This window comes from Chaetomium strumarium (assembly GCF_033439665.1).
Source record: "Chaetomium strumarium strain CBS 333.67 chromosome Unknown B0T15scaffold_3, whole genome shotgun sequence".
Lineage (NCBI taxonomy): Eukaryota > Fungi > Ascomycota > Sordariomycetes > Sordariales > Chaetomiaceae > Chaetomium > Chaetomium strumarium.
In genome coordinates this window covers 2,491,162-2,518,308 of record NW_026944431.1, presented here as the reverse complement: position 1 = coordinate 2,518,308, position 27,147 = coordinate 2,491,162, and the positions used below count along the sequence as shown (strand labels likewise).

Below are 27,147 nucleotides of genomic sequence, written 5' to 3'. Positions count from 1 at the left end.
CGGTAATGTTGTCTTGCATCTACTCGCATCTAAATTCCATCTGGATCTCATTCGTGACGGCCGACTTCTGCGGCCAACGTGGCCCTGCCACGGTCCGGCATGTGCGATCCCCGCCCCAAGAGCAGGATTGCCCGTTTGGGCCTAGGCAAGCAGCCAATGCGGCTGCTTCGTCCAGAACCTACCCACTGGCTTGCAGCTGAGGAGCCGGGTTCTGTGGCTGCGCATACCGATGGGAGTGGGAGGGTGCAGCAAGATGACAGGGGCCGCATAGTCCCCGCAGCCGCATTTGTGCAGCTGTTTTGGTGGTGCTTTGCGAGCTACATGCTGGCCATGGTGATCGCGTGCTCGCCGTATATAAATTAGCAAGAGTCGCTCCAGCCGTCCTTCCCAGGTTACTCGGCTCTCTCGATCCGAACGTGACTGCCTTTCCCGATCCATTCCTAGTATCAAGTTGAGTTGCAAAAGCGGAGTCATCAGAGTTTGCATTGTGTTGGACGCCAGCTCGACAACACCACCATTCTCGACACCGCAAGATCCATCGGATCTCCCAGTCGCTTGGCATACGGCACTCCACCCGAGCATCTGACGACCCACCGCCGAGACATCGCCTCTCCTACCCAAGCACTCCCTTCTCATGCAGATATATTTTGAAGCTAAGCTAGCTTGACTGACCTGCTCGTTTTCCTTCTCTTGCGAGAAAACGGCGTCTGCTCCTGTGCGCCTTTTCTCAACCCCCCCTCACACGTCTACACCGCAATTTCGGTCTTTGAACTGTCTTGGGGTGTGCTTCCTGTGCTACTCAGGACCTCGTGTTCTCGTTATCCCTGATCTGGACTTGGTTTTACGAATTGGAGTCTCGCATAGTTCTGGAGCCCTGCCGAATTCGTTGCGCTCAGTCGCCGAACATCTTTCGAAAACCCGTGGGCCGCTGTCACATCGATATGAGCGGCTCGCCGGCCTACTCTCCTGAACCATTGCATGTAGGACGGACTGGCAATCGACGGCCTTGGACCCAGACCCCCTGATCGGCAAGAAGTGACTACGTATCGGAACCGCAATAATGGCCTCCCGCTCTCCAGATTACTCGGATGACGAGTTTGACTTTGACGAGGAATACTTTTCCCGCACTTACCAACCCCTCTCGAACCTTCCGACCCCACCTCCCTCGTCACGCGAGTCTTTGGCCAGCCAGAGTCCCCGGAGCCTCCTGGAAAATGGAGTGCTTCTCGACTCGGCGCTGCTAGGTGCGTCGAGATCGTTCACCCTCGTTGCGTTCTGTCTCACTGACAACCGGTTTTGCAATAGGCCCAGCAATCCATTTGGTCAATCTCGTCCCTCCCGCCGCATCCCTCTCGGTTCCGTCTGTTACGCTCGTTCACGAGATGCTTGTCCGCTCCGATCTTCCCATGGACGTCATTGCCCTTGCTGTGTGCATCCTGGACTCGCTCAACTCCAAGTTCTCGCTGAACTGGCGACTGCGGTGCCCTCTGTCGCAGCATGAGCCCGCTAACGAATTCACTAAGCGGCACACTATCCAGTTCAGGCCGGCGGAAAGCACGCAGCTCCACATCGACTCGGTCAGCCCCGAAGTGATCATCTTAGGGGCACTCATCATCGCATTCAAATTCTTGGGCGACTGCCAGGAGTCAACGCACTACTACCGGTCAGCGTGGGGCAAGAATAGGTGGACGTGCGACCAAATCAACGTAACCGAGAGGTGCATCATGGAGAGCTTGGGTTACCGGATTTTGCCGCTCTGCCATCCGGTGCTCATTGCCGACGCAGTCAATGATATGCAGCGCGCGGCAAGGCAGGTGGCGTTTGTACCGCAGCCCAGAAATGGGGAGGCACACAAGCGCTCCGTGAGCTCAGGCGTCGCACTCTCTGGTCATTCTATTCCGTTGACACCGGCAGAAACGCCAGTGTCCGAACATGGGCCAACTGTCAGCCCCGTGCGTGAAGCTGTGGGGGTTGCATTCGGAGCCGAGGGGTTTGTCTCGGTGGATTCTTCGATGTTGCAGCTGCCCCAGCGTCCGAAGACAAGGACACCCCAGACCGCTAGTTGAGAAACTGGCTGTCTGGGACGTGCTCGGAGCTGTGTAAGGACGACTATACATGCTGGAAGGACTCGAGCCGGCGTTAGTACATCAAGAGTCGATTTCGACCAACGGGATAACACGCATTTACTTGCTCCGGTGGACAGCAGGACCTGCATAGGAACGAACACAACATGGATAATGGAAGCAGCGCTAGGGCACGGCGTTCTGGATTTATTTACTGTCGACATCACACGATACCAGGAAGGCGCTTGGACAAGGAAAAGGAGCACGGCGTCCGGATGGGATTGTGGGAGCGTCGTTTCTCTTTGACCGTTGGGTTCTGGACAGCTCAATTGGCCACCGGAAAAGAACTTTCTGATTCCGAATCAACGGAGCGAGTGTACTATTACACGGAAGCAAATGCGCAGTTTACAGCACCAATACATAGTATCTAATTCTGCCTCCTTGACCATGTTGAGACGTCGAGTTTGGTGACAAGACAGGAGCCTATTGAGTGCCCACTGTGTACGGTAGGTACACGTGGGTACGAAGTACCTTACCTTTGCATGTACTAGTGCTAGTACTATTGATGAACTACGGGGGCGCCGGAGTGCCTTCGATTCATAGGCTCTGAACTCTTCAACTCGCTGCTTTGTAGCGTTGTAAAGTGGCCAAGTCAGCAATCAAGATCTGAAGAAAGAAATAACGCGAAACCAGAGAGGAACCAAAGAGAGGAAGACAAGTGGACTACTAGTACTCCGGAGAGACATGGGATGTTGTGACTTTAAGTTCCGTTGTGAGGACTTCAATGTCTGCTTGTTAGGCAGATTGAGGGTTAGGGTCAGGCAGGACACAGCGAATTGATAAGCACAGACCGCATCTGCGATTGCGATCTGCTACAAACCATCCTCAGACTTGCTGACCAGAACGATGTCCGGTTCTTGATTTTCGGCTTTCGGCTTGGATACCCCGACGTCCGAGAAGCTGGTGCTTTGCGGCCCTACACGATGAGGTTGCGTTGAAGGCTGCAACAGCTTTTATCCAAATTCCCTGGGTCTGGAATTCCTACGGTCGGCCAAAGCCTTGCGCGCCGCCAACATGAGCGACCTTGACAGGTAGGACCCAGATTGCGCGCATGCACGGCAGCGCAGAAGACGGGAGATACGAATACTAAAATGGTATTACAATCATCAGATGGATCGCCCAACTGCGAGCATGCCGACCCATAGCGGAATCCGAAGTGCGTGAGCTCTGCCACAAGGCGAGGGAGCTGCTTATCGAGGAGGGGAACGTTGTCACTATCAACGCGCCGGTCACAGTACGCGGTCATTCTGCATCAAGGCGTGGCTAACTTGCATGGCGTCTAACGTGTTGTGCGGCGCAGATATGCGGCGATATCCATGGCCAGTTCCACGACCTGATGGAACTGTTCCGGGTGGGCGGTGATGTACCCGACACCAATTACCTCTTCATGGGTACGCTGCGCAGTGTTTTTTCGCATTCTCCGAGAAGCACATGCTAACACTCGGTGCAGGCGACTTCGTCGACCGCGGTTTCTACTCGCTCGAGTCCTTTCTCCTCCTCCTCTGCCTCAAAGTCCGCTACCCCGACCGCATGACGCTCATCCGCGGCAACCACGAATCGCGCCAGATCACGACCGTCTATGGCTTCTACGACGAGTGTCTGCGGAAATACGGCAGCGCCAACGTCTGGCGCTACTGCTGCGACGTCTTCGACTACCTCGCACTTGGCGCCATCGTCCTCGGCGCCTCCAACACGGTCGGCGGCCAGCCCGACGACGTCGAGATCGAGATACACAACTCCGACGGGCAGGTCATATCCCGCTTCCTACGTCAGAAAGGTGCGGACAACAACAGGCTAGGAGGGAAGGGCGGCGGCACACCTAACGGCACCGCCGCTACCGCTAATGGCGCACCACCACCAGCCTCCGCGCCGCCATCTCTCACCGGGCCGCCAGGGTCGGGCGCCTCCGGATCCAGCTCCGGTTCGATTGGCAACCCGGCCGGTGCCGTCCTCTGCGTGCACGGCGGGCTCAGCCCGCTGATCGATAAGGTCGACAAGATCCGGCTGCTCGACCGGAAACAGGAGGTGCCGCACGAAGGGGCGATGTGCGACCTGCTGTGGTCGGACCCGGACGAGATCGACGGGTGGGGGCTGTCACCTCGGGGCGCCGGTTTCCTGTTCGGCGCCGACATCGTGAAAGTGTTCAACCATCGCAACGACCTGAGCCTGATCGCGCGCGCGCACCAGCTCGTCATGGAAGGGTTCAAGGAAATGTTTGATGCGAGCATCGTGACGGTGTGGTCGGCGCCCAACTACTGCTACCGCTGTGGCAACGTGGCCGCGTTGCTTGAGCTGTCTGAGGACGAGTCCGGCTTGGGCGTGCTCGCAAGGAGTAATGGGGAGGTGAATCGGAGTGATGGGGGTTTGGTAGTGCCGCGGGTGCCGGGCCGAGAGGCGGGATGTTGATGGAGGGCGATCTGCTGGCGCCGAGGACAGGCCCGGCTAGGAAATACCGCGTCTTTCAGGCCGCGCCGCAGGACTCGAGGGGAATGCCGGCTAAGAAGCCAGTGGCCGACTACTTTTTGTGACTTCCTCCCTTCTCTATGGGGTTACCATTATGCGATATGATACGATACGATGGCGCAATGGGGACAGAAGTATGGACGGCGGGGCTGATTGGGGCTGCCACCTGTGGGTTAGCGGAGCTGCGCGGGACCTCAGACATACATGTGTCGCGACGGGATCAAAGAAGGCACTGATCGGGCCGTGAAGGGCTTTTGGAAGGAGACGGGCGGACAGGACGATGGTTCACAACCACGGTCGGCCTGGCGAGCGAGAACATGACCTCCGTGGGCAACGGCAGGCAGGAGAAGGTTCTCTTGTGCTATTAAGTGTGTTGCCAAGACATGATATACCCGCGAATATACTGCGTTCAACATGATGAGGCTTCCTCCCTCCTGCCTTGCCTATACTACACATATATAGTACCAGCCTTGCCAACCGCATACCTAGCCCATTTTCATGTGCTGAAAAGATAGCTCCAACATCTGTTAACAAATGTCTTGTTGGAGGTAGACATTCCCGCCAACTTGTATGGCCAACCATTTAACAACAACAGTACAATACTGCAGTCGTCTACGTATATTAACGTCGGTGTGGGACGCTCAAGGTGTTTGCGGCGCTTCCGTTAAGGAAAGACAAAGGTGATCATTCCGGTGTCGGGGCTTCTGAAGGTGCCCTATGCTGGTGCGTTTCGGCCAAGGGAGTCAAGACTGGCGCTGGCCCGTAGGCACAGACGACTAGTCCTATGCTGTCCAACCGCGAATTTGGGGCATTCAAGCAGGGTGACCGCCCTTAAAATGGCTTGCCAAGCGAGAGCGCTATCCGCCTTGTTATGTCATCACGGCGGCCTCGGTCAGCTGCTCGATGGCGTCGCTGATCTTGGTGTTGTCAACATGGCAATCCGTGCCGGGCGCGCAGCCCAGCGACGTTCGCACCTCGTGCGGGTTGGCGCCTGTCATGCTCGATATGCTTTGCGTCGTCGAGAGGTGAGCAGTCAGTTGAGTTGCGTTCCAATTTCCGTCTCGGGGGGACTACGTCGCTTACAGGTCAGCGGCCATTGAGCAGTTATGGTTCTCATCGTCCCCTGACGGGCTTGCACTTGATGACGTGCAATTCGAGCCGGAAGTAGAGGGCTTCCGGGGTCCGAGGACGTGCTCAAGTCTCTGGACGGTACTGGGGATCGAGCTCCTCCCGGCGAGCGCTGGCGTCCCAACGCTGCTCGCACTGGGTGGTGTGACTACACCCGAAGCCAGGTACGTTTCTATGCTGCTCTCGCTAATTCCGTGATGCCTCAATAGGACGCGGAGCTTTCTGTTCTCTTCTGCGACCTGGCGAGCGGCAGCCTGGACTTCGACCGAGGCTTGGACGCCCTGGAGTTCTGCTCGTCTCACCCGTTGCTCAAGCTCCTGCAGATACTCCTTTCTCCTGGCGCGCGAGCGTCTCTGGTTGTCTCGGACCCGCTGGCGGATATTCTGCTCCTGCCGGACGATCAGCCATGGCTGAAATGGGATACGACTGAGAGTGCAAGACGCACAGCCGATGAAGGCATCGAAGAAATGATGGCTACTACTAGTAGTAATTGACGAGAGCCCGACTTCGAAATGCAAGCTAGATTACTTCGACCATTCACGACAAACCACACATTAGGCTTCCTCTTAGTTGTGGTCAAAAATTGTTTTTCATGCATCAAAGCAGTGAAAGCGAAGGTGAAGTGCAGCCTACGCCGCCTCCGGCTTGGCAACTTCGGTGTCGGAACGAGCTCCGAGAGCCGGGACAACAACGTCAGGACGTCCAGTCGGAAGACTGGAGTTTGATCTGATCCATGTCTGTACCACACATTTGTCATGTTCACCATATTCCGGCGCTTTCGACCTTCACATTCCACTCAACATACATGGGCACGGGTCTTAGGGAACCGGGCCAGTAGCCGCCGGTTTACTAGTAGTGATTGAATCCTATTCATTCTCTTCCTTATTCTTTTCAGCTTGCCCTAACCACCACAGGGAGAACAGGAGATTAGGTTTGGCGAATGTAAGCCGCCAGCTAAGCTCTCTCATCTTTGTTCCGATACCAAACTTACTACATTGTTGCTGTCTTAGATCGCAACCTACGCGCCAGATTCACCACTGCTGATCGTCCGGGGGCGCGAGCTTCGCCATCATTTTCTCCAAGGCCGCCTTTGCCCTCACCACAAGGTAGTTATCTGCCGGCGAAATGCCTCTCCGTTCACAAGCCAGCTTATGCTGGTAATACCTCTCCGCCAACGGGAACCACAGCTCGGCGGCAACCCTTCGATCAGTCTCCCGCTTGCATGGAGCGCACTGGGTCCCGACCGTGCCGCCATCGGGAATCGTTCGAGGCACGAACATGATATCGTAGTAGGTCAGCCGACAAGGCAGAATAGGGTGCGCACAGAGTTCGTATTGTAGTTTGTACCGGCACACCGGGCAGGTGTCGTGGTCTTGGAGCCAAAGCTGGAGGCATTGCTCGCCGAAGACGTGGCCGCACGGCAGAAGGCTTGGGGTGCTGTCTCCGATGTATTTGTCGCTGGACGGAAAGGCGAGCTTGGATTCAGTGCAGATAGCACAGAAGAGGGCTATTGGAGAGAAGACGAAGCTGCGTTTCGGGTCCGGTACGTAACAGCCCATCTCGGTTGTGTTAGCCATGGTGCAAGACTTGGCCTTGATTTGGAACGGACAATTACCTGTATATATTGCCTCTGTCTAGGATGCCTTGGGCCCGCGCAGATGAGGATGGAAAGGAGGAGAGCTTCACCTCCATTCGAGCTAGGCAAAGGGTGAAATAAATGGGTTCATGGTCTTCCTGACGCAACCTGCGTTGCTGTGGAGGATGGGGGAACAACGCAATTGTCTTGTCAAAGCACAGACAAAGACCGCTAGGCAGAGACAAGCCGGCAAATGACCACTCATCCTTGAGAGGACTCTTTGTTCGCCATGCTTCCACCAGGAGCTGGACCGAAATGGAGCATCAGAATAGCTTCTAGATTTCATGTACAGTACTAGACAGAGGGAACCCCACGAGCTGAGGGATGCGACATTATGAAGACTCCGCTTGCTGGGCCTCCTTCTGCTTCCTCTCGTACTCGATGACCTGTTTGCTCCAACTAGTGCAGACGCTTCGTCAGCCGAGTCATCCCCCAACACACAAGACACAGTGATAACGTACTTCCTGCTTGGGTAGAAGCGGTCCGGCTCCGGCATGTGATGTCTGTATTCCCTATCGGCGCTCAACTTCCACACCAGAGCCGTGATGCCGAAGATAGCAAGGCCGAACACGGCGGTGTTGGCCTTCCAATTGGCCGGCTGCGCATACCAACCACCAGCCGGCGACCAGACGTGCTTGGGATAGCTGTGTATCGACGCAGGTTAGCTTTCGGCCAAGTCGCGGAGCACTGCGACGACGTCGTGTCTTTGTTCGCTTCGAATCTTGGAAACTCACGGAATCTTGCGACCGCCGCCCTACAGTTTACCGTCTGCGTCAGTGGATATCTAGGTCAATTGCGCAAAGGATTTCATACCATCTTGATCTGGCTGCCTTTGGAGACGTGGGTTGGAATTAAAAAAGGCTACCGAAGCTCAAAAGGTCGCCGCGGTTGCTACGAGGTTCAGTTCAATTCAATTCACTGCATGCCAGGAGATCTTGATGAGGGATTGGTTCAATCCGTCACAGTCGTGACAGTCCCGTGTGTAAGGCTGTAATTTACGGTTTGCGATCAGAATATGGTGGGGCTACTTAGTTACGCCAAGATCCGTTCGGCGCGGGCCCCCCGTCCGCCAATTGGCCGGAGCTGGACGTTGGAGAACTTTTTCCATCTCGGTGTTTGACAGGCGACCTTGGAGGAAAGAAAGCGCTGGACTGCACGCGACCACGACCAGAAGACTGCGAGCCGCCCCGGACACTCCTCCCAACTCGCCCATACCCCCCCAGATATCCACCCATGAAGAGGTTACGGCTCGACCGATGGACCGGCCAGTTGCTCGTCGCTCGGCCGGGAGCATCTTCGGCTTCGACTCCCCGGGCCGCTCTGCGGTCACCGGCGATGTGTAGATGCATGACCGTGCGGAACCAGTCAACGGCCGCCTCGCCACAAATACCACAAGAGGACGATTATTACGACGGGACAGATCACAGCCGCTTCCCGCCCCTCGAGCAACTCCCTCCCCGAGCGACAAGCCTACCGTCCCCGCCGCCCGAACGGGCACTGCAGTCCGCCAAACTGGCTGCCCTGCACGCCCGTCTATCCCTCCCAGAAAAGGTGCCCCTCCAAACACTCGGCCGGGCGCTGGTCGACGCCTCCGCCGACGACAACCCGCAGTACAACAACACAAACCTCGCCTTTGTCGGCCACACCCTCATCAACTACCATGTCGGCGAGTGGCTCATGTGCCGGTACCCGCGCCTGCCCATGGAAGTCCTGTACGCCGCCATGAAGGGCTACGCCGGCCCAACCGCTCTGCATCACGTAGCACGATCGTGGGGTGTCGAGCATGCGGCCGCGCCGGGCGGCGAGGTCGACCCGGGCCTGCTGCAGTTCTCCATGCATAAGCCGGGCGAGGCGGTCACAGTGTTCGGGTACAAGCGGGCCGAGTACGACGGCCTGCGGAAGCACCAGTGGCGGCACGGCATCAGCAGCCGCGTGGTGTTCGACGACGACTTCGGCGAGATCGTGCAGTCCGAGGAGGAGAAGGACCAGATGCGGGCGCGCGCCGACACCGAGTACGGCAACGAGTACACGCGCACGCTAGCCGAGGCGGCCTACGCCACGTGCGCGCGCGCCGTCGTCGGCGCCATATACGCCCACACGGGCCGCGAGGCCGCCAAGGCCTTCATCAAGGCGCACATTCTGTCGCGCACGCTGGACCTGTCCCGGCTCTTCTTCTTCAAGAAGCCGACGCGGGAGCTGTCGCTGCTCTGCGCGCGCGAGGACTTTGAGCCGCCCGTGGCGCGCCTGCTGTCGGAGACGGGCCGGATGTCGCGCACGCCCGTGTTTGTCGTCGGCATCTTCTCGGGCAAGGACAAGCTCGGCGAGGCGGCGGCAGCGAGTCTCGAGCACGCACGCGCCAAGGCCGCCATGAACGCCCTCAAGAGCTGGTATCTGTACAGTCCCGGCGAGCACGTCCGCGTGCCGAGCGACATGTTGTCCGAGGATGCCCAGCCGTGGGACCCTGCGTATATCGATATTGGTGAGATTATCGGGCGGTAAAGTAGGCCGGCATTGCGGGGCATATTGATTGTTCGATTGCTTGGCTCCACGCGAGGCTCAAGGAGCGGCCGGGAGAGGTAATCGAGAGCTGAGAGTCGTGGACGCCATACATATCTGGCGCCACTTGAGGAAGGACGGAACCATTCCACTTGCGTGATACTCGACATACGAAGCGAGATATGTACTGTACATTTTTAGCACATGGCAGCATCAATCGCCCACGGCAAGCGAGGCGCGGGTCCCTGGCCGGTGGTCATTGGGAAGAGATGGGCCGAGCGGGCAGGGGGTTAACTCGGTCGTGTGCGTGTAGTGTATGTATATTATTTACCGGGTATTTTGCCAGGGCCAAGGCTGCATGTAGGGAAACAAAATCTACAACGTTGAATAGGTACCTGGTACTCATAGACAGGGATCTGGAACTACGGATTCTACATGATTTGTTCCTCTCCTGTCTACATCCCATCCGGCCTTTTCGCTGCCTACCATGACCTGTTTATCTCCACGAAGGGTATCAAACCAGCACTAACACATCACAACGCCCTCGGGACCCTGTCTAAGTGAATACCTTAACTGAAGTGATCACCCTCTCCCAAGCTTCCCACGACGCCCCTTCTGACCATCCGCCTAAACTCGGCTTCCTCTTCCTTCTTCTCCCGCTCCAACCTGATCTTCTTCTTCCTCTCATACACCGCCCGAACCGTAGCACGGATCTGCTGCCTCCCCTCGCCGTAGTTCGCCCGCGCCAGGGCGATCACTTGGTCGATCTGCTCAGGCGTGTACACAAAGTTCCACGTGCTCATGTAGTCGCTGATCGCCACGTCAACGCCGGGGGCGGCCTTCTCGTTGGCCAGGAACGGCAGGTACACGACCGTGATGCCCGCGTCGGGTTCCGACAGCCGCCACGTGCTCATGTCGTCGATCGGCGGCGGCGGAGGGTGGTCCGAAGAGCGTTCCTGCGTCGTGCCGACCCAGACGGTGCAGTAGCCTAGCTCGGCGGCTGCTTCGGTCTGGCGTTGGGATTCCGGCTTGACGGGTTTGTCGCCCAGCTCGAGTGGGCCGGTGGGCTTGTTCTGAGGGCGGGCGTGGTGGGCTGCTTGGTCGGATTTGGCTTTGGTTATTTTGCTTTCTATCTCGGGCTCCGTGTGGGCTTGCGCCTGCTCCAGCTCGGTGGCTGCCTGCGAGGGCGATTCGGTGGGCTTCGGCCAGCCGATTCCCACCGGCCAGCCTTTGATACCTCGCTGGCGAGCATAACCCTCGGCGACTGAGAGCCAGTTGTCCGTCTTGATGTCGGCTGAGGCATCAAAGGCTACGAGGATGTCGACGTTGCGCCCCGGGCGGAGCAGCGGATAGATGGGAAGATTGTTCGACATGCCCGCGTCCATGAGCTGAATGTACTCGTTATCGTAGACGGCTTGGGGGACCGATCCAGGGAGCTGGCCGTACATGCCGTGTACAAAGTTCGGGATGCTGGCCGGCTCGATAGGATGGACCTTGCTGAAGTCCTTGTTGTAATGGCCCCAGATCAGTTCATCGATCGGCGAGAGGCCATTGAGACTTTTGATGAGCGGTCTGATCTCGCGGTAATAATGGCTCAGCGTAGCACAAAAGGCGCTGCCAAAAATGCCCAGAAGCAAGGGCATGCGGAGCTCAGGGAGCCGGGAGCCGGACGCTGAAGGCAAGTCGGAGCCGTTCTTGAACTTGCGGCCCATGGCCCAGGTGGGAATGCCGGCCCCGAATTCCTCACAGAAAAACTCGTACGGCGTGATTTCAAACCACTGGAACCATGCTTCTCTTCTGGCCCTGTCCTTGGCCTCTTCCGAGAGGGAGCCCGGACCGCCGTAGTCGGGCGAGTCCAGCTCTGGTATTTCATGTCTCACAGCGGTGTAAATAGGCAGCGGATTGTGCCCGTACTTGACGTATTCCCGCTGGTTCGACAGCTTAAAGTCCTTCTCATTGACACCTAGTTCCCCCTTAGGGATCAGCAGTCTCGCCGCCAAGAGCATGCCGTAGACGTCGACGATGCCAAACTGTGCGCCAGGATCGCCTTTGAGCTTTTCCACCATACCGCTCAGTAGATACTTATTCGTAGGTGACGTTGTCAAGGAAGTGAATGCCACCGGCGGGTAGGCAATGTGTGTTCCCAGGCGCGCCTTGAGGTGGTCGATGCCGTGTTGGAAGTTCGCTCCTGTGACCGAGGAGTAAAACAGGGACTGAAGCCAGCAGGATCCACTGACCCCTGAGACGTAAGTTGCACAGTCGAAGAGACCATCTTCAGCAGTGGCGAGAAAGGATCCCATCCCCGCGACCAAGGCTCTTAGGCCGCCTCCGGAACCGCACATGGCGATGGTGGGAACGTCATCTGGATGGATATCCTCCTCTCTAACCCCCAAGTACCGCGCTAGCGCAGGGACGATCATCTTCTTTCTCCGCTCCAAGAACGTCTTTTCCTCGTCGCATAGCTCGTCCGACACACGAACCTTTGCCGACCATTGAATCTCAGGATGGGTAAATGGATCTTGAGCCTCCTGCCAGATCTCGGCGGCCAATGAACCCGGCGCCATGTTCATCTCTCGCTGCAGCTTTCTGACGTAGCCGGGGACAAGTTTGACCCACTCCGGCATGATCAAGCCAACAACCCTCTCGGAGAGGCCATCTGTCGATGGAAGAAAGGAAATCCCCTCAAACCTCTGGCTGAACTTTCCCCACGCGCTTTGGTCCACGTCTGGGTCAGCGGCGCGATCCGGAGAACTGAAGGCGTCCTTCGGCCTGGAGTCGGTATGCTGTAATGCATCAGTCGGGTATAGCCAAAACGCAAGTAGAACACTGGTGACGGTCACCGATATCAGCCTGGAGAGGTGCACCTTCGACCTGGGTTGTGAGCGTGACAGGAACAGGCAGCGCCGGGCGTCCTGATGGCGGAGCGGGAGCCTCAAGCCATTGGCTGCAATCACTGGCCTGGTCCTCTGCATGGTAAAGCTGCCATATCTCCCGGCTTGGATCGACAGACTCAGGCGGTTGAGTTGCATGATGTTCCTCGGGTACAGTCCCATTGTGATTACAGCTGATCGTGTAATGGCTGCATTATGATGGTCCTCGCAATCGTGCGGTAAACTGCGCCTTTCCTCATCGCCGACACATCGGCGACCGCCAATGCTGCAGCAACCAGTAGAGTTCTTCCCCGAGCGCGGCGTACCAGTGAACAGGTATTCAGTATTCAATGGGCGTTGGTTTTGGGGAAACAAGCGCAAGATTTCGAGAGTCGCTGAGCAGGACGGAGGACATCGCATGTTACATCATCGAAAGCAGGGGTTGACAAGGTCAGAGTTTCTGGAACTTTGACAGGGTTGTCTGGGCATCCGTGGCATCATCTCTTTTTTGCCGATGATCTGCCGTTCGTCGATTCCACAAATTCTGCCCCTGACGATTCTCACTCGACAGTGGGCATGATGCTTCTTCATTGATGAATGGAGGTTCCCGTCCTCTCTGAGCTCTAACCCACTGCTCCCCGGACAAACTCCACTGCAGCTCTTGGATGCGCATGTCGCGCTGCGAGCCGACCGGGAGGACGCAGCCAGGGCTCGGTCCCTTGAGGATCAACCGAGGCCAAGGAACCCGTAGCACACGAGGGATGGTATGCAGCCTGGAGCATCGATCCCTACCGACTCGGTTCAAGTTCGCAAGGCGGAATGCGGAGGGTGACACTTATTAAGCAAAGATTATTCCACCGCAGCTGGTATGACTGTGCTTCACGGATACTGCATACATGGAAACTTGAAGTACGGATGGATATGTGTAGGGAAGTGAGGACTACAGTTGAATTTCGATCGGCTGGATTTGCCCCTGATTCGGACACACAACCCTTGAACTTATGAGCACTGGCCAGTCTTGCAAGCTGGCAATACTTGAAGTCTTGTCTTCACTGTTGACGAAAGCAACTTAGCTGACTTGAAACATCGTCTCCAATGGGGATTTGGGCTAGAGAGACACAACGGCGGGAGCGAGACACAGGCGTATGAGACGTTAGCTAGGTATATCCTCCATCACACAGATCTAAGTAGTCACCCGCCTTGAAGACATATGACATCTTCTCCCGAACGAAGCTGTTGGCTATATACGGCCTTGAACAGCTGCAATGGCGACAACAGCCATAACTATCGTGACCAATGCACCATGCGTGGCCCAGCACTCTGGATGGCGGCTTCACTGCGTGAAGTCGTGAGTGTATGACAACCTCCGTCGTGGAACTTGGAAGGCGGGGGGAGTGCATACCTTAGGTACTTTTTTAGTTGGTGCATGAAAGTGGGATGATGAATGTGGACGTGGTGCTCGTATCCAGTCAATGTTGCCATCTAGTTTTGCTCGTAACGTGTGCGAACCGTGCAATTGGCCCAGCAGGAATCTAACCAGCCCAACCTGCCGCACACTGGACGATTGGGTTAAGGCCAAAGGCATCCAAGCCATACACTAATAATAAGGGCCACTGCCATCCATTTGCATCCTCACGCCGCGATCCTGGCACGCCTGGATCTCCTTGGTCTGGGGGACCTCAAGCCCATTGGCATTTTCCAGCGAATCATAAGCCTCGGTGGCCCGGATCCCTGTCGTTAATCTACACGTTAGCAGGCCCCTGCGCTGGGACTCCCGTCCCGCAGTGCTTTGCGTCCCCAGCAGCGCAACCCCTTTTGCTCGAAGCAACCAGAGAGCTAATCTCCCTGGGCTGGCGCACCCGACCCTAAATTTTTCCCTTTCGACTGAACGCGACACCTTTACACGCTTCTCAGCCTCTCTTCGACATTTGGTACTTCTCAACACTCTTTCTTTGCCGTATTTCTACGCGGGCCAGTGTTACCGTTCAGAGTCATTCATCGTTGTCCTTGGACCCTTCCAAAGCCTTCCAAGTGTAGCGCAGACTTACGCGACTACATTGAGGTTCAACCGACTTCCTGACCTGGTAGGTGATAATGCCCAAGTCTAGGTCATCCTCCGCGACCACCCGTCACCACAAGTCTTGTATCCTTCTAGTTGGCGGAACTTGAGGAGCTTTTGTTTGTTTTGCTGCCTGGCCCTGGACGTTCGGCGGCTGTTGCATCCTTGATTCCCGAGACCCATAGCTCGTGCCCGGCTCCCGGCGCAGCAACGTGCCTTCCTTCGTTGGGCTGTCTGGCTCCGCCTGGTTGCAGACGCACACGAGCTTGACTAACGCTCTTCTCACATTCACAGACCTTGCGCCTTCCCCTCGTTCCGTTTCTCGAAATTTCCGCTGATCGCTCGCTACGGCACCTATCACAATGGGTAAGCACTTGCTTTCTGTTACGCTGGAGTTTCCTGTGTCTGGAGAGCAACTGCAGGAACAAACACCATCATGAGAAGCCAACCGGGTCGCTCCTTTCGATCGAGCGTGTTCGACACTTGTCTTGTCCCTCACCTGGCCTCACCCGGGACTCTTCATATCCAACGCTGCTTGTCCTCTCGAAGTCACTTGTAGCACCCGGTATATGTCATCTGCCATCTCTTTGGGACCGCCGTTTTCAGACGAGAATCCTGGTACGCAGCAGATACGGTTCGCAAACCTCTGCCAAGATGCATTTCGCTACGATGGTCCAACATGCCACGGCCAGAGTTCGCCCAAAGAGCATGCAGTTTGAGAAGAGTCCGCTGTGCCTGGATGTCCCTCCCCGCCGCCGCGCTGCTTCTCGGGACACAGGAACGCGCCCGCCTGTCCCAGGAGCCCGGACCAGCAGCCTGCCTGTGTCCATTGCCAAACATTATCCTGACACGACGATTCGCTACCATCGGAGCATGCGCAGTGTCGAGGATGCTCCGAGGCTCCCACAAACCAGGCAGCTCTCTTACGGAGCGCTCTATCCTCATGATCCCAACCGTTACGCGGATGAGAAGCCCGCGTTAACGACACCCCATAGCAGTTAGGCTCCGCGCAGTTCCGACACAGGATCTCCCAGCATTGCTAGCCGAAGACTTTTCCTAACACGGAGTTTTGCTAACGCGTGTTCTTCTCACAGCTGCAAACGGTATTCCTAACATTTCCCCACTCCCTGCCATGACGGTCCCGGTCCCTCGTGTCCAGTCTCCGTCGTCTGGATTGGATGTTTCTCAGCGAACTCCATCTGACTCTATGGCGGCAGCTCCTCCAGCCACGAGTGACAACACGCACATTGTCCGCAGGAAGTTGACTGGATATGTTGGTTTCGCCAACCTGCCCAACCAATGGCACCGCAAGAGCGTTCGGAAGGGCTTCAACTTCAACGTCATGGTCGTCGGTGAGTGAACAGTGCTCGAGAGAATCGCCATACCCCTCTGACACGCGTCTCACAGGTGAATCTGGTCTCGGAAAGTCGACTCTCGTCAACACCCTCTTCAATACTTCCCTGTACCCGCCGAAGGAGCGCAAGGGCCCCAGCCTTGACATCATCCCCAAGACGGTTACAATCCAGTCTATCAGCGCAGATATCGAGGAAGCGGGCGTACGTCTTCGTCTGACGGTAGTGGACACTCCAGGCTTCGGCGACTTCGTCAACAACGATGAGTCTTGGCGGCCGATTGTCGACAACATTGAGCAGCGGTTTGACGCTTATCTCGATGCCGAGAACAAGGTCAACCGCATGAACATCGTTGACAACCGCATTCACGCCTGTGTGTTCTTCATCCAGCCGACCGGCCACTCTCTGAAGCCGCTGGACATCGAGGTTATGAAGCGCCTCCATACTAAGGTCAACTTGATTCCGGTCATTGCCAAGGCTGACACCCTCACCGATGAGGAGGTTGCTGCCTTCAAAGCAAGAGTAAGCCTTGCCGTTTGAGCTGTCACTTCTTTGAGGTAGTGCTGACGGCCTGTTTTAGATCCTCGCCGATATCAAGTACCATAAGGTCCAGATCTTTGAGGGCCCTCGTTACGAGCTTGATGACGAGGAGACAATCGCGGAGAACAACGAGATTATGTCCAAGGTGCCCTTCGCCGTTGTTGGTTCCAACGACGAAGTCACCAACGCCGACGGGCGCAAGGTTCGCGGCCGTAGCTATCCGTGGGGCGTCATCGAGGTAGACAACGAAGAGCACTGCGACTTTGTCAAGCTGCGCCAGATGCTCATTCGCACCCACATGGAGGAGCTCAAGGAGCATACCAACAACGTCCTCTACGAGAACTACCGGACCGACAAGCTGATCGCTATGGGCGTGTCGCAAGACCCCAGCGTCTTCAAGGAGGTCAACCCTGCCGTGAAGCAGGAGGAAGAGCGTGCTCTCCACGAACAGAAGCTCGCCAAGATGGAGGCCGAGATGAAGATGGTCTTCCAACAGAAGGTGGCCGAGAAGGAATCCAAGCTGAAGCAGAGTGAAGAGGAGCTCTATGCCCGCCACCGCGAGATGAAGGAGCAGCTGGAGCGGCAACGACTCGAGCTCGAGGAGAAGAAGTCCAGAATCGAGAGCGGACGACCTCTCGAGAAGGAACCCAAGAGGAAGGGGTTCTCTCTCCGATAATTTTTCCGCGGCTCTGTCTTCTCTCTTGTTTCTACGACTTGTCTCAGTATCATGATGCCCAACAATACCAGCTCGTCGCGCCTTTTCTTTTGCCTGTTTGTTTTACGTCGTTACACTCTCTTCTATAATCGCAAACCCTAATATCGTGGGAACGGTCATCCCGAAGGCGGCCGTACCCTCTGAGGTGCCGTTCTCCGGACGCTGGGGAGGTGCTTTGCTGCCGGCAACATGGCATAGACGGACTTTCGGGAACCAGGACTTCCATCGTTTTGAGCGACGTCCTGGTTGGTCCTTCTTGAAAATTGCACGATCTGATTAGCCACCTTGAGGATTGGGAACCATCGGCACCAGGACCGTGTGCTGCTCAAAATTACCATCGTTCTCCGTATGGGTGGGAAATGAGGAGGGATAGTCTTGGGTCGGACAGCGAGGATCGGATTCTATGGATGGCGAGAGATGTCAAGCGAGCCAGACTCGACCCGAGTTCACGACATACCCCTGGCCATACTGCCGATCCACGACAACGGGCCAGCGTCACCGGACAACCTCGCCCGCTCAACACCGACCCATCCAACCGGATAGAACCATCCGGTTGCTTCAACATTACGGGAACTGAAAGATGGAACGTCATGGGAAGGAATGTGACTACATGGGAGCAGGACAAGGGCAGGATTGCTTGGATGAGGGTTTATGCGTCCCCTATTTATACCCCGGCTCGGCTTCTGTTCCGCATATCCCAACCCTGCGATCACCGGCAAACCGCTGTTGGCTTTTCACACACACGCACACACAAACACATGGCTATCGCCACGCGTTTTTCATGTTCTACCTTTTCCTACCCTTTTTCTCACTCGCCTACCCTAGCCCTATTTCTTCTGCCCTGTTATTGCTTAGCTTAGTGTCTGAATTAAAAGGTCTCGTAGACTCTGCTCTCTATCAGTCGGTGAGTTGCAACTTGCACGACCAGTGACTGTAGTGAACATATTCGTGATCACAAGAAGGTTCAAATGTAGTAGATCTAGTTTCCCAACTTCATATTCGTATCACTATCTTAAGGAGGCGCAACGATACGTTGACCCATGGAGTCAGATCAAGCCGGGATGTTCCCTCAATCGAATGAAGAAAAATGACACCATAATGTACAAGAACCCCCATCTACAAGTAGTATACATGCATGCCTAACCTGCCGTGCCACCCGAATCTAGCGAGCAAGCAGCTTGCATCACGGTATACACATTCATACATGTCCTCTATACATTTCGTTAAGTCTTCGAGACGAGTATGTCTCTCCTCCATGGGCCAACATCAAGTCCTCCTTCCCAGCCATGGCATCTTCTACATGGCGACAGCCCCGACTACTACGCCATACCACCTAGCCAACGCCTTAACTCCTCCGCAAGTACCAGTTAAACGCCAGCTGGGAAAGGGTGGGCGAGAACGGCGAGGGCACCTCGGACCGCCCCGGGCGCGCGACCGGGTGCCGGAGGTAGACGGCGGCACAAATGCGCTGGTTCACCTCGAGATAGCGTGGGATGAAGGCAAACGGGGACATCCAGTCGCGCGGCCTCCAGGGCGTGGCGTATGGCTTGGACGGGTCGTGAGGGTTCTCAGCCTCGCGGGCGATCAGCTCCGCGAGGACGGCGCGCTGCTTCTCATTGAGCCGAGGCTTGTCGGAGGACGACTTGGCGGATTCTTCTTGTTCTTGCTCGGCCTCGGCCTTGGCCTTGCGCTCGGCGGGCGTGAGCGACAGATCCGAGAGGAGACTGCTCAGCTCTTCCTCGACGCCGCTCATCTCGGATATGGACTGCTTCCGCGTGCTGTCCATGGAGGCCTTGACTTGCCGGAGGAACTTGCGGAGCTCTTTCTTGTGCTTGGCCTGGATGCGCTTGTCCCCAACGGCCAGGATCTTCTTGGCGCGCTCTTTGATTTCCGAGAGCGTCTTCAGGTGCTTCTTTTTGGCGGCTTCTACGTCCACGCCTTCCGCAGCTCCTTCCGTGGCTTCGGCGGCGGTCCCTTCGGCCTCGGCTCCGCCCCCGTCTTCGGCGGGCTCCTCGCTGCCCTCGCTGCTTGGAAGCGCCTTCTGGCTCTGGTTTGGCCTCTTTGGTTGTCCTGTTGCTGTCATAACCCGCTCGATGTCGACTTGGAACATGTCACCCGGGTTGAGGAGGTAACCGGGATGTGTCATCTAGATTTGATCGACCCATGTCAGCGAGTCCTGACGGCGGCTTCCCTCCCGCGTTAAGCAGATGTGTTTTGTTTCGGGCCTCGATAGTACCTTCTTCCCGTTGACCGTTACTGCACCGTGAATGACGAACTGCCGCGCTTGTCTCGCGCTGCTGGCGAAAAGAGCTCTGAAGATGGCGATATCAAGCCGACGTTCCATCGGCGCAAACACCATTTGCATGTAAGGGGTCATGCCCGGAAAGTTACCCCGGTTGCGGATTTGCAAGTTGGAAACGCCAGAGCCCCGGCCCGAAGCTTGCTCGCTGCCATTGTGCTTGGCCATATAGGTGGGATCCATGTTGACGGCAGAGAGCGGGCGGCGGCTGAACATGCGCTCCCACTTCTGCTCCTTGATGTGCTCGCCGTGGTAGCCACGGGTCAAGGACTTGGCTATCCATTTTTGCTGGAAGAAGGTCTTCGCCTGGAGGAGGGGCGTTCGTAGGCGCAGCAGGTTGAACAGGTTGTACTTGTTCCACGTTTGACGGACACGCTGTGGGTGGGAAAGTGAGGTCAGCGGGAAGAGCAGGAGTCCAACGGGGGAAGGCGACGCACTGGGCGCTTCAGGCCATGGAACCTCAGCAACCTGCGATGCCTCATGGTAACTGTCTGTGTTGTGGGCGTAGCAGTATGTTCTGTTTGCCGCCCAATTGGTGCGCCCTCGTTGTCGTCGCTAGGTAGAAATTCACTCCGCCCTGCATTGGCGGCAGCCGCTGTCCGTCGTCCACCTGCACCTGGCATCGGCCAAAAAAGTTTCCAAGCCGCGCCGGGGTGCGGCTGCTCACGTGAGCCGCCCCGGGCTCGACCCGCAGCTGTAGTAGTATGTATTTCGCTTCAGTCGTTACACATGGTGTGACAGCAATGGATGAATTACCGGTAACCAGCTGTAAGGCCCACATGCGGCTTCTGCCGTTGTGGGGAGCCCTTTTTAGCGCCGCTTGCGCGCAGCCGCGTGGGCGGTGAGCAGGAAATAGCCAATTCAGGGTAACGTATAAGCCAAAGTGGGGGGTTTCCCGCCTTCTTATTTTTTTTTTCGCAACGCGCATCGCATCGCATCTGTCAAGTCGCGCGCCAACTGATTGAGGAACAGCTTCCGGGAATGGTCGCGGGGCATTGAACTATGTAGATGAACGCTGCAAAATTAATAATATTCATCTCTTCCTTTCTCAGTTTCCTATCCCCGTGCCTTGCAGCTTAGAAAGTTTTATTTTCGTAGATTGACTTATCTCATTCCAATGGAGTCACACCAGACCCCTTCCAGGTTGTGTTGATTCACTAAACATCCCGGTGACTTGATTGCCGCATTGAACCTTCCATGTTAAATACCCCACCAAACAATTTTGTGAGGTATTCCTCCAAGCACTCGACTTCCTTTCCTTGCACAAACCCTTTGCTCTTCCCTGAACATAACTGACATATTCTATCGCCTGCGTTCATCCAAATCGAGTCAATCTGCGGTTGAACTGGCTGGATGACCATTTGCTTATCCCGGCCTCCTCGCAATACTTGCAATACTTTTCCTGGTCTGGCGCATCGCCACCCGGCAACAAAATGAGCAACGCTGTCATGGAGGATGTGTCTCAGGCGCAGCCTGCCCAGGAAACGAATCCCGTTGTTGCTACCAGCGATGAGAAGACAGATGCCGCCGCGAAGACGGAGAACGGAGCGGGCGAAGCCCAGACGGACACTGTCGCGGATGCGCAGAGCGGCGTCGGCAAGGCTGACGACATGGTGAAGACGTCAAGCCATTCTGACCAAAAGACCTTTAAAAAGAATCGCAAGTACGATCCAAGCACGCAGCCCGTGACTGATGATCCAGTTAAGATCCGCGCTCAGGTAATGCACCCCCGCCTAACGAAGAAGCCACCTTTTCTGCGAACCTCTACTGATCCGATTTAAGGTCGAGTTTTATTTCAGCGACAGCAACCTTCCGACGGATAAATTCATGTGGGACAGCACAGGAGGCGTGGAGAACAAGCCGATGTCGCTTAAGACTATCTGCAGCTTCAAGCGCATGCGCCAATTCCAGCCGTACAGCGCTGTTGTGGCTGCTCTGCGCGAGAGCACCTTTCTTGAACTCTCAGGCGAGGAAGGCCAAGAAGTCGTTCGGCGAAAGGAGGCATACGTGTCATCCAGCGAAGCCCAGAAGGCTCGTTTGAACGCTTCTGTCTACGCCAAGGGCTTTGGCGAGGAGGAACCGTCAACCCAGTTCGACATCGAAGCATTCTTCGCCAACTATGGCCACGTCAATAACGTCAGGCTGCGGCGCACCAACGAAGACCTCTTCAAGGGCTCCGTCTTTGTGGAGTTCGCGACCGCTGAAGAGGCTGAGGCCTTCGTCAAGCTCGATCCTAAGCCTACCTTCAAAGGCAAAGAGCTGCTGATTATGAAAAAGAAGGACTATCTTGACGAAAAGAACCGCCAGATTAAAGAAGGGCTCATTGAACCCAATTCCACCAGGCGCACTACCTTCTTTGAGGGCAAGGAGCGCGGAGCCGGGCGCGGCGGGCGCGGCAGGGGTCGGGGTCGCGACGATAAGGGCAGGAACGGCAACGGCGACTCGAGGGACAATAACCAGAAGAACGGTTTCAAGGGCGGCTGGGGCCGCGGACGGGGCAGGGGTGGCCGTGGCGGACGTGGCGGACGTAATTTCAGAGACCGTGACGAGAAGAAGAGCGAGGAGACGAGGAAGAACACCAACGAGTACGTTTCGCATCCCACTCTGCCCCAGGCGCCCAAACAGGATCCCACTAACACCTTAGCCAGTGTCCAGATGCCGACGATCCAATCCACCGCCCCAAAGAGCGGAGAAACCAATGGCAAGCGTGCTCGCGAGGATGACGGCGCTGCGGCACCCGCGGCGAAGAAGGTTGATACCAAGACAGAGGCTGTTTCGGCGCAATAAAAGCTTGTGGCGTTCCAGTTTGGAATCGTTTGATGTTCGAGGAAGACAAGCTCGAGAAATCCAATGATCTAAGAGGGAGATCCAGCGGGGGATTTTGCCTCCTATATGCTCAGTTGGGGGTCTGACTGAGCTGTAAATTACCGAATATCTGGTCTGGCTGGCGTTGTCGGATGGATTCTATTTCCAGTTTCTGTCATTCTCGTAGATAGGGTCGGCTTTACAAGGCACTCGATTTATGACCACAGCTCTCATGTCTCTGATGGTGACATTCATGTTGTGTATAAAGAAATGGATTAGACCGTATACTATCGACTCGTATCGGCCTTGATATAATCCCGGTGATATCTCATCATCGCTTGACGTACAGCACAGTACTACAGTGGTAACCGAGATCTTGTCCTCCTTCTCCGTCCTCCGTCTGTGTCCCATCCTTGCAAAGAAACAAATCAGGGAGGCTTCGACGGCCCAAAGTAACTCCGAGCTCATGTACTTCGCTTGTCCCTCTTAAATCCTGCTCATCGGCATGGTGGGAAGCGGTAGAGGTGGTTGAGGCAAGTTAGGGAACGTGGTAGAGTGGTTCCTCCTCTGCTATTAGCCATCATGATGGGTGGGGAATGGAAGTCGCGGAAACGGACCGCTCGCGAACAAGGGGAGCCATCTTGATGTCTAGTACTGCAAATGTTGCGATGCCTCTTTGAGAACCTCCCAAGCTTCCACGCTGGCCACAAAAAAAGAAACATGATGCTTCGGGCCCAGGGCACTTGGGGCCATTTTATAACTTCGTCTAAAGGTAGCAAGGGGTTAAGCGGGATACCATCCGAAAACGCCCTGCGTACGGCAACAGATTTGTCCCGAGCCCGTCGCAGTGTCTACCCAGCCGGGTTGGTCCTATACGGATCATGCAGCGACTGGGCGTTGTTCAAGCTGCTGTATGTGTGCCCTTGCAGATTCATGGACCTATGATGCTGCGACGGCGGATGCCCATGCGATGTTGCGGTGGCCGCCGAGTAGGCACTATTACCGCCCACTATTACCGCCGGGAGCAGTAGTCGCCGAGTTGTAGCCAGATGCGGCGTTGCTCGCCCCAACCGGGAAGCCGTACCAGCTCGGCTGGTTGCTGTTGCTGTGGCTGTGCTGCTGCTGCTGGCTGACATTGTTCAGGTAGCCACCGTAGCTCTGCTGTTGCTGCCTCTGCTACTGTGGTTGTCCTCCCTGTTGGCCATAAATACTGGATGAGCTCCTAGCTTGAGTCGACTGCTGAGGCCGTACATTGAAACCCTGCAGTGGCTGCGACTGCGAAGTGTTGGACGGCCTATTGTAGGAAGTGTTGCCGGAAGAGGCCGGCTGCGCGGCGTTGTAGGCGCGGGCACTTCTGGCCTGGGAGGTCGATGTCGAGGCTCCCCATTGCGACGCGCTTGACGGAATTCCCGAAGTTGAGGGGTACGACGCCGCCACGTTCTGCGACGCGGTCGTAGATGTACTAGATGATGCAGCATCCGGAACACGGGCACCATAACTACCAAAGGATGGGTAGGCCGTCGGCTGGGTGGGTGTTTGCTTACCGGAGTATGGCTGGTAGGCGATGTGGTCGCTGGACACCTCAGCTTGAGTATGTTCACTCTGTTATTGGCCAAAGTTGTTGTTATAGCCCTGTGTCGAGCCAGATTGTTGGGTTGCGGCGGATGACGAATACCTAGCCTTGTCCACAGACTGACCACCTTGAGGTTGGGCCTGCCCGGCCGCCGCCATGCTATTGACTGGCGTACGGCTCTGGGCTCGGTTACTCTGCCGTGATCTGGCACGAGCGACCTGAGCGGCAGCCTGACGCGGCGACTCTTGTGCAGGCTGCTGGGTGGCCTGGGAAACAGATTGGTTCGTATTCGCCCAAGTCTGGGTTTGCCGCTGCTGATTATCGTATGCCTGCGAGACTGCGGCAGGTCTCTTAGCCCTGGATTGTCTCGGTGATGACCTGGTTGCGGATTCAGCTTGGCTAGCAGCCCCAGACATGGCTTGCCAGCTGCCTTCAGCGTTCATGGGCGTGCTGCCCGTCCCGGTTCCTTGAGAAGCTTGGCTGGCCGGAAGGCCGCGTCTCGCCGTTGACGCTTGGTCTCCCCAACTTCGTTGTTGACCTTGTTCAGCGACGGAAGTCGTTTACTCTCCGTACCCCGGGTTCGCTTGATGCGTTGACGAAGGTTGGGGGTGTGTGAAGCTTTGCAATGGAGCCTCCGAGATCGAGTTCGGCATGTAATCCACCGAAATGGATTCCATGTTCGCAGGTGGCAGGCTGGGCTGAAGCGGTTCTGTGCTCGTAGCCGCACTGACCTGAGGAAAGCTGAGGCCAGAGGAATGTTCATAGATCGAACTGGTCCGGTTGAACTCGGCCGAAGGCTGCTCCATTTGATGGGGCGCTGATTCCGAAACCGGCATATTGACCGTCTCTTGGAGATGGTGCTCGCTGAACTGCTCGTGGAATTGCGAAGAGTCGTTTACAGAGTTGTCTACCGATTCATGAGCCGGCTGACCTGCCGGATGACTATGGAGGCCCGGGGACGCTGAATCCTCCGCCGCTGCATCGTTCGGCATCTGCTGTGTGTCTGCTGGCGTAGGAACCATTGGAGCTGCTTCCACGGCTTTACTACGCCTGGGCGGCGCAGCAGAGTAGACGCACTGGAACCCCTCGACGAGACACATGGAGCAAGACGGACGTGCTTTGTCACACTATACAATGTCAGTCTAGTCACAACCGGGAAGCAAGAAGCCGTCTACAAACCTTGCCCTTGTACTTCTTGGCGCGACAGTTGTCACACATGCGTTTCCATTTAGTCCCTTCTGCCGCGTCGGCTCCAACGTCCGACTTTCGCGACTTCTTCGGCTTGGCCGACTGTGGCGACCCTCCTGCCGCACCCGAGGTGCTGTGCTTGTTAGGCGTCGACTGAGCAGAGCTCGACCCAGCTCTATTGGGATGCACTATGCGCAGTCGCTCAGCCCCATACTTAATGAGCATGGCCAAAGAGTCTTGTTGCAACTCTGGAGACTGGTTCGCAAAGATGTTGAATTGCTCCGATGATAGAGTCTTTGGGTCGATGTTGTTGTCATTGAGCAGTTTGATGGCCACGTCCCTGCGCCTTGCAGCCTCCCCTGGAGGAAGTTGGAGGATGGACGAGTGGACCTCGCCATGATCAGGGGCAGCTGACCCGTTCTGAGCAGTGGCGCCCACAAGACCTTCGGGATAACTGCTCGAGCCGCTTGGTCGGGCAGCCTCGGCTGTCTCTGCTTGGGTGTTATACAGTTGCCGCGCTGAGGCATCACCTACGGATAGAGCTCCGGGCATCTCCGGAGGAACTACGATGACGCCCGCGCCGGGTAAGGTCGTGGCATCTTGCTTCTTGCGCCTCTTCTTTGGCTGCGAACCCTCGCCATCTGGAACGCCATTTTCTCCCGTCCGCTTCCTCTGGGATCTTGGCGTCTTTGGCTTTTGTTCTCTCGGTTGGCCAGGGCCCTTTGCTGGCTTCACCTGCCTTAAGCCCCTCGCCGGGGTCCTGACGAGAGGCTCAACTGGTGGCGGCGGTGGTGGCGCAAGAAGTTCAATCAGCTGGCCAACGGTCTTATGCATCGGTGTATGCTCATATTTCACATCGATGGTCTTTGTCGACTTGACAAAGGCTATCTTAACGGAACCTCGGCAATCGAAGGCCGGACGAGCTTCAAACTAGCCGTCAGCATCCAAAGCCAGCAGGATCCAGGGACTAGAGACAAAGCCTACCCAAGTGAACTGGGTCCTGGCCGCCGTCCTTGCTCCACTCCCCAATGACTGTCTTCGCAGGTGTCTTTGCCGCTTGGCGATTCCATGCTTCCCAGGAATCATTGCAGACATAGATGAAGGTCCAGCCATGTTCATTCCGTGAGACCTGGCGGACTGTCCACTTGCTCCCGTCGACCTCGCCGAGAGATGCAATGATGTGCCTCGTGATAGTTGTCTGCAGGCCGGCGTCGTCCGCGGGCTGGTTGATCAGCGCGTCAATGGCATTGATTCGGCGCCTCGGCTGTCCTCCGTTCCCGTCTACAGCAGGTGCGGCGCTGGACCGGGCCCCACCCAGCAGCGGATCGATGTTCGACGCGTTCTCGAGCGCATCGTTCTCGTTCTCTGTGACCGGAAGGTCGAAAACCGTTGTCGCTCGGATTTCAAAGGTTACCGAGACGTGTTCGGCCCGCGTCTCAGTTACGCGGCTGCTTAGTAGATCGCGCAGTTGGCCCTGCAGGTCGGCAATTGAGCCGCACGAAGGGTTCGACGGGCTGGCGCCGAGTAACGCCTCCATATCGGCGGCTGTTACTGCTCAGAATGCGGTCACCGCTCATCCAAACTGGTCAAAATGCCGCTCCTGATTCGCCAGTTAAACTGGAGACCGGCACATAAATGAGTTTTCGCGGGCGGAGCGCATGTCACGGTATCGTGAACCGACCTTGTCGCCGCGCTGGCGCGAGTTGTTGAGGTTTAGGATGAAGGCGCGAGTTCAATGCCAAGATAAGTGGGTGGAGCCACTGGTGTGGTCCTGGACGGTACCATGTAACTATGCTTACCTGGTGTACAGTAGCTTACCTGCACATAGATGACACATTTGTAAGGCAGGTTGTAAGATACAATCAATCATACGTGGCGTTAGTCCGTTACCCTAGCTTAA

At 56.4% G+C, this 27,147-nt stretch overlaps 11 protein-coding genes across 11 annotated transcripts; 5 read left to right on the top strand and 6 right to left on the bottom strand.

Annotated features, from left to right (window-relative positions):
• Positions 1–1,060: 1,060 nt before the first annotated feature.
• Positions 1,061–2,066, top strand: B0T15DRAFT_510387 (uncharacterized protein; the record flags this gene model as incomplete). Its single annotated transcript, XM_062867850.1, has 2 exons — positions 1,061–1,244; positions 1,306–2,066. The coding sequence occupies 2 exons, from the start codon at positions 1,061–1,063 to the stop codon at positions 2,064–2,066; spliced, it is 945 nt and encodes a 314-aa protein (XP_062722852.1).
• An 813-nt stretch (positions 2,067–2,879) lies between these two features.
• B0T15DRAFT_566681 (serine/threonine-protein phosphatase PP-X isozyme 2) lies at positions 2,880–4,651 on the top strand (the record flags this gene model as incomplete). The annotated part of the gene is made up of 5 exons (XM_062870703.1): positions 2,880–3,154; positions 3,234–3,357; positions 3,424–3,514; positions 3,574–4,485; positions 4,518–4,651. Exons 1-5 carry the CDS (start codon positions 3,138–3,140, stop codon positions 4,649–4,651), a joined length of 1,278 nt encoding a protein of 425 aa, XP_062722851.1. The 5' UTR covers positions 2,880–3,137.
• Positions 4,652–5,311: 660 nt separating this feature from the next.
• On the bottom strand, positions 5,312–6,700 carry B0T15DRAFT_163654 (uncharacterized protein). Its single transcript, XM_062862135.1, has 3 exons — positions 6,160–6,700; positions 5,670–6,103; positions 5,312–5,594 (listed from the first exon to the last, which is right to left on the bottom strand). The coding sequence occupies exons 1-3, from the start codon at positions 6,478–6,480 to the stop codon at positions 5,456–5,458; spliced, it is 894 nt and encodes a 297-aa protein (XP_062722850.1). The 5' UTR covers positions 6,481–6,700; the 3' UTR covers positions 5,312–5,455.
• Positions 6,701–6,745: 45 nt separating this feature from the next.
• On the bottom strand, positions 6,746–7,291 carry B0T15DRAFT_492569 (uncharacterized protein; the record flags this gene model as incomplete). Its single annotated transcript, XM_062866865.1, has 1 exon — positions 6,746–7,291. The coding sequence occupies one exon, from the start codon at positions 7,289–7,291 to the stop codon at positions 6,746–6,748; it is 546 nt and encodes a 181-aa protein (XP_062722849.1).
• On the bottom strand, positions 7,261–8,331 carry B0T15DRAFT_163652 (uncharacterized protein). Its single transcript, XM_062862134.1, has 3 exons — positions 8,164–8,331; positions 8,085–8,104; positions 7,261–7,994 (listed from the first exon to the last, which is right to left on the bottom strand). The coding sequence occupies exons 1-3, from the start codon at positions 8,164–8,166 to the stop codon at positions 7,412–7,414; spliced, it is 606 nt and encodes a 201-aa protein (XP_062722848.1). The 5' UTR covers positions 8,167–8,331; the 3' UTR covers positions 7,261–7,411.
• A 143-nt stretch (positions 8,332–8,474) lies between these two features.
• B0T15DRAFT_529091 (ribonuclease III domain-containing protein) lies at positions 8,475–10,240 on the top strand. The gene has a single exon (XM_062869083.1). The coding sequence runs from the start codon at positions 8,584–8,586 to the stop codon at positions 9,847–9,849; it is 1,266 nt and encodes a 421-aa protein (XP_062722847.1). The 5' UTR covers positions 8,475–8,583; the 3' UTR covers positions 9,850–10,240.
• Positions 10,241–10,415: 175 nt separating this feature from the next.
• B0T15DRAFT_395912 (acyl transferase/acyl hydrolase/lysophospholipase) lies at positions 10,416–12,899 on the bottom strand (the record flags this gene model as incomplete). Its single annotated transcript, XM_062864802.1, has 1 exon — positions 10,416–12,899. One exon carries the CDS (start codon positions 12,897–12,899, stop codon positions 10,416–10,418), a length of 2,484 nt encoding a protein of 827 aa, XP_062722846.1.
• Positions 12,900–15,814: 2,915 nt separating this feature from the next.
• Positions 15,815–17,542, top strand: B0T15DRAFT_163463 (Septin-domain-containing protein). The gene is made up of 3 exons (XM_062862133.1): positions 15,815–16,127; positions 16,183–16,649; positions 16,708–17,542. The coding sequence occupies exons 1-3, from the start codon at positions 15,908–15,910 to the stop codon at positions 17,341–17,343; spliced, it is 1,323 nt and encodes a 440-aa protein (XP_062722845.1). The 5' UTR covers positions 15,815–15,907; the 3' UTR covers positions 17,344–17,542.
• Positions 17,543–18,273: 731 nt separating this feature from the next.
• On the bottom strand, positions 18,274–20,470 carry B0T15DRAFT_529087 (uncharacterized protein). Its single transcript, XM_062869082.1, has 4 exons — positions 20,438–20,470; positions 20,119–20,375; positions 19,619–20,056; positions 18,274–19,528 (listed from the first exon to the last, which is right to left on the bottom strand). Exons 1-4 carry the CDS (start codon positions 20,460–20,462, stop codon positions 18,728–18,730), a joined length of 1,521 nt encoding a protein of 506 aa, XP_062722844.1. The 5' UTR covers positions 20,463–20,470; the 3' UTR covers positions 18,274–18,727.
• Positions 20,471–20,670: 200 nt separating this feature from the next.
• Positions 20,671–22,728, top strand: B0T15DRAFT_529086 (uncharacterized protein). The gene is made up of 3 exons (XM_062869081.1): positions 20,671–21,399; positions 21,464–22,266; positions 22,330–22,728. Exons 1-3 carry the CDS (start codon positions 21,115–21,117, stop codon positions 22,466–22,468), a joined length of 1,227 nt encoding a protein of 408 aa, XP_062722843.1. The 5' UTR covers positions 20,671–21,114; the 3' UTR covers positions 22,469–22,728.
• Positions 22,729–23,337: 609 nt separating this feature from the next.
• On the bottom strand, positions 23,338–26,978 carry B0T15DRAFT_566675 (uncharacterized protein; the record flags this gene model as incomplete). The annotated part of the gene is made up of 12 exons (XM_062870702.1): positions 26,232–26,978; positions 25,239–26,170; positions 24,624–25,186; positions 24,438–24,584; positions 24,335–24,407; positions 24,278–24,301; positions 24,162–24,238; positions 24,068–24,086; positions 23,880–24,025; positions 23,738–23,840; positions 23,490–23,659; positions 23,338–23,425 (listed from the first exon to the last, which is right to left on the bottom strand). Exons 1-12 carry the CDS (start codon positions 26,782–26,784, stop codon positions 23,338–23,340), a joined length of 2,895 nt encoding a protein of 964 aa, XP_062722842.1. The 5' UTR covers positions 26,785–26,978.
• Positions 26,979–27,147: the final 169 nt, after the last annotated feature.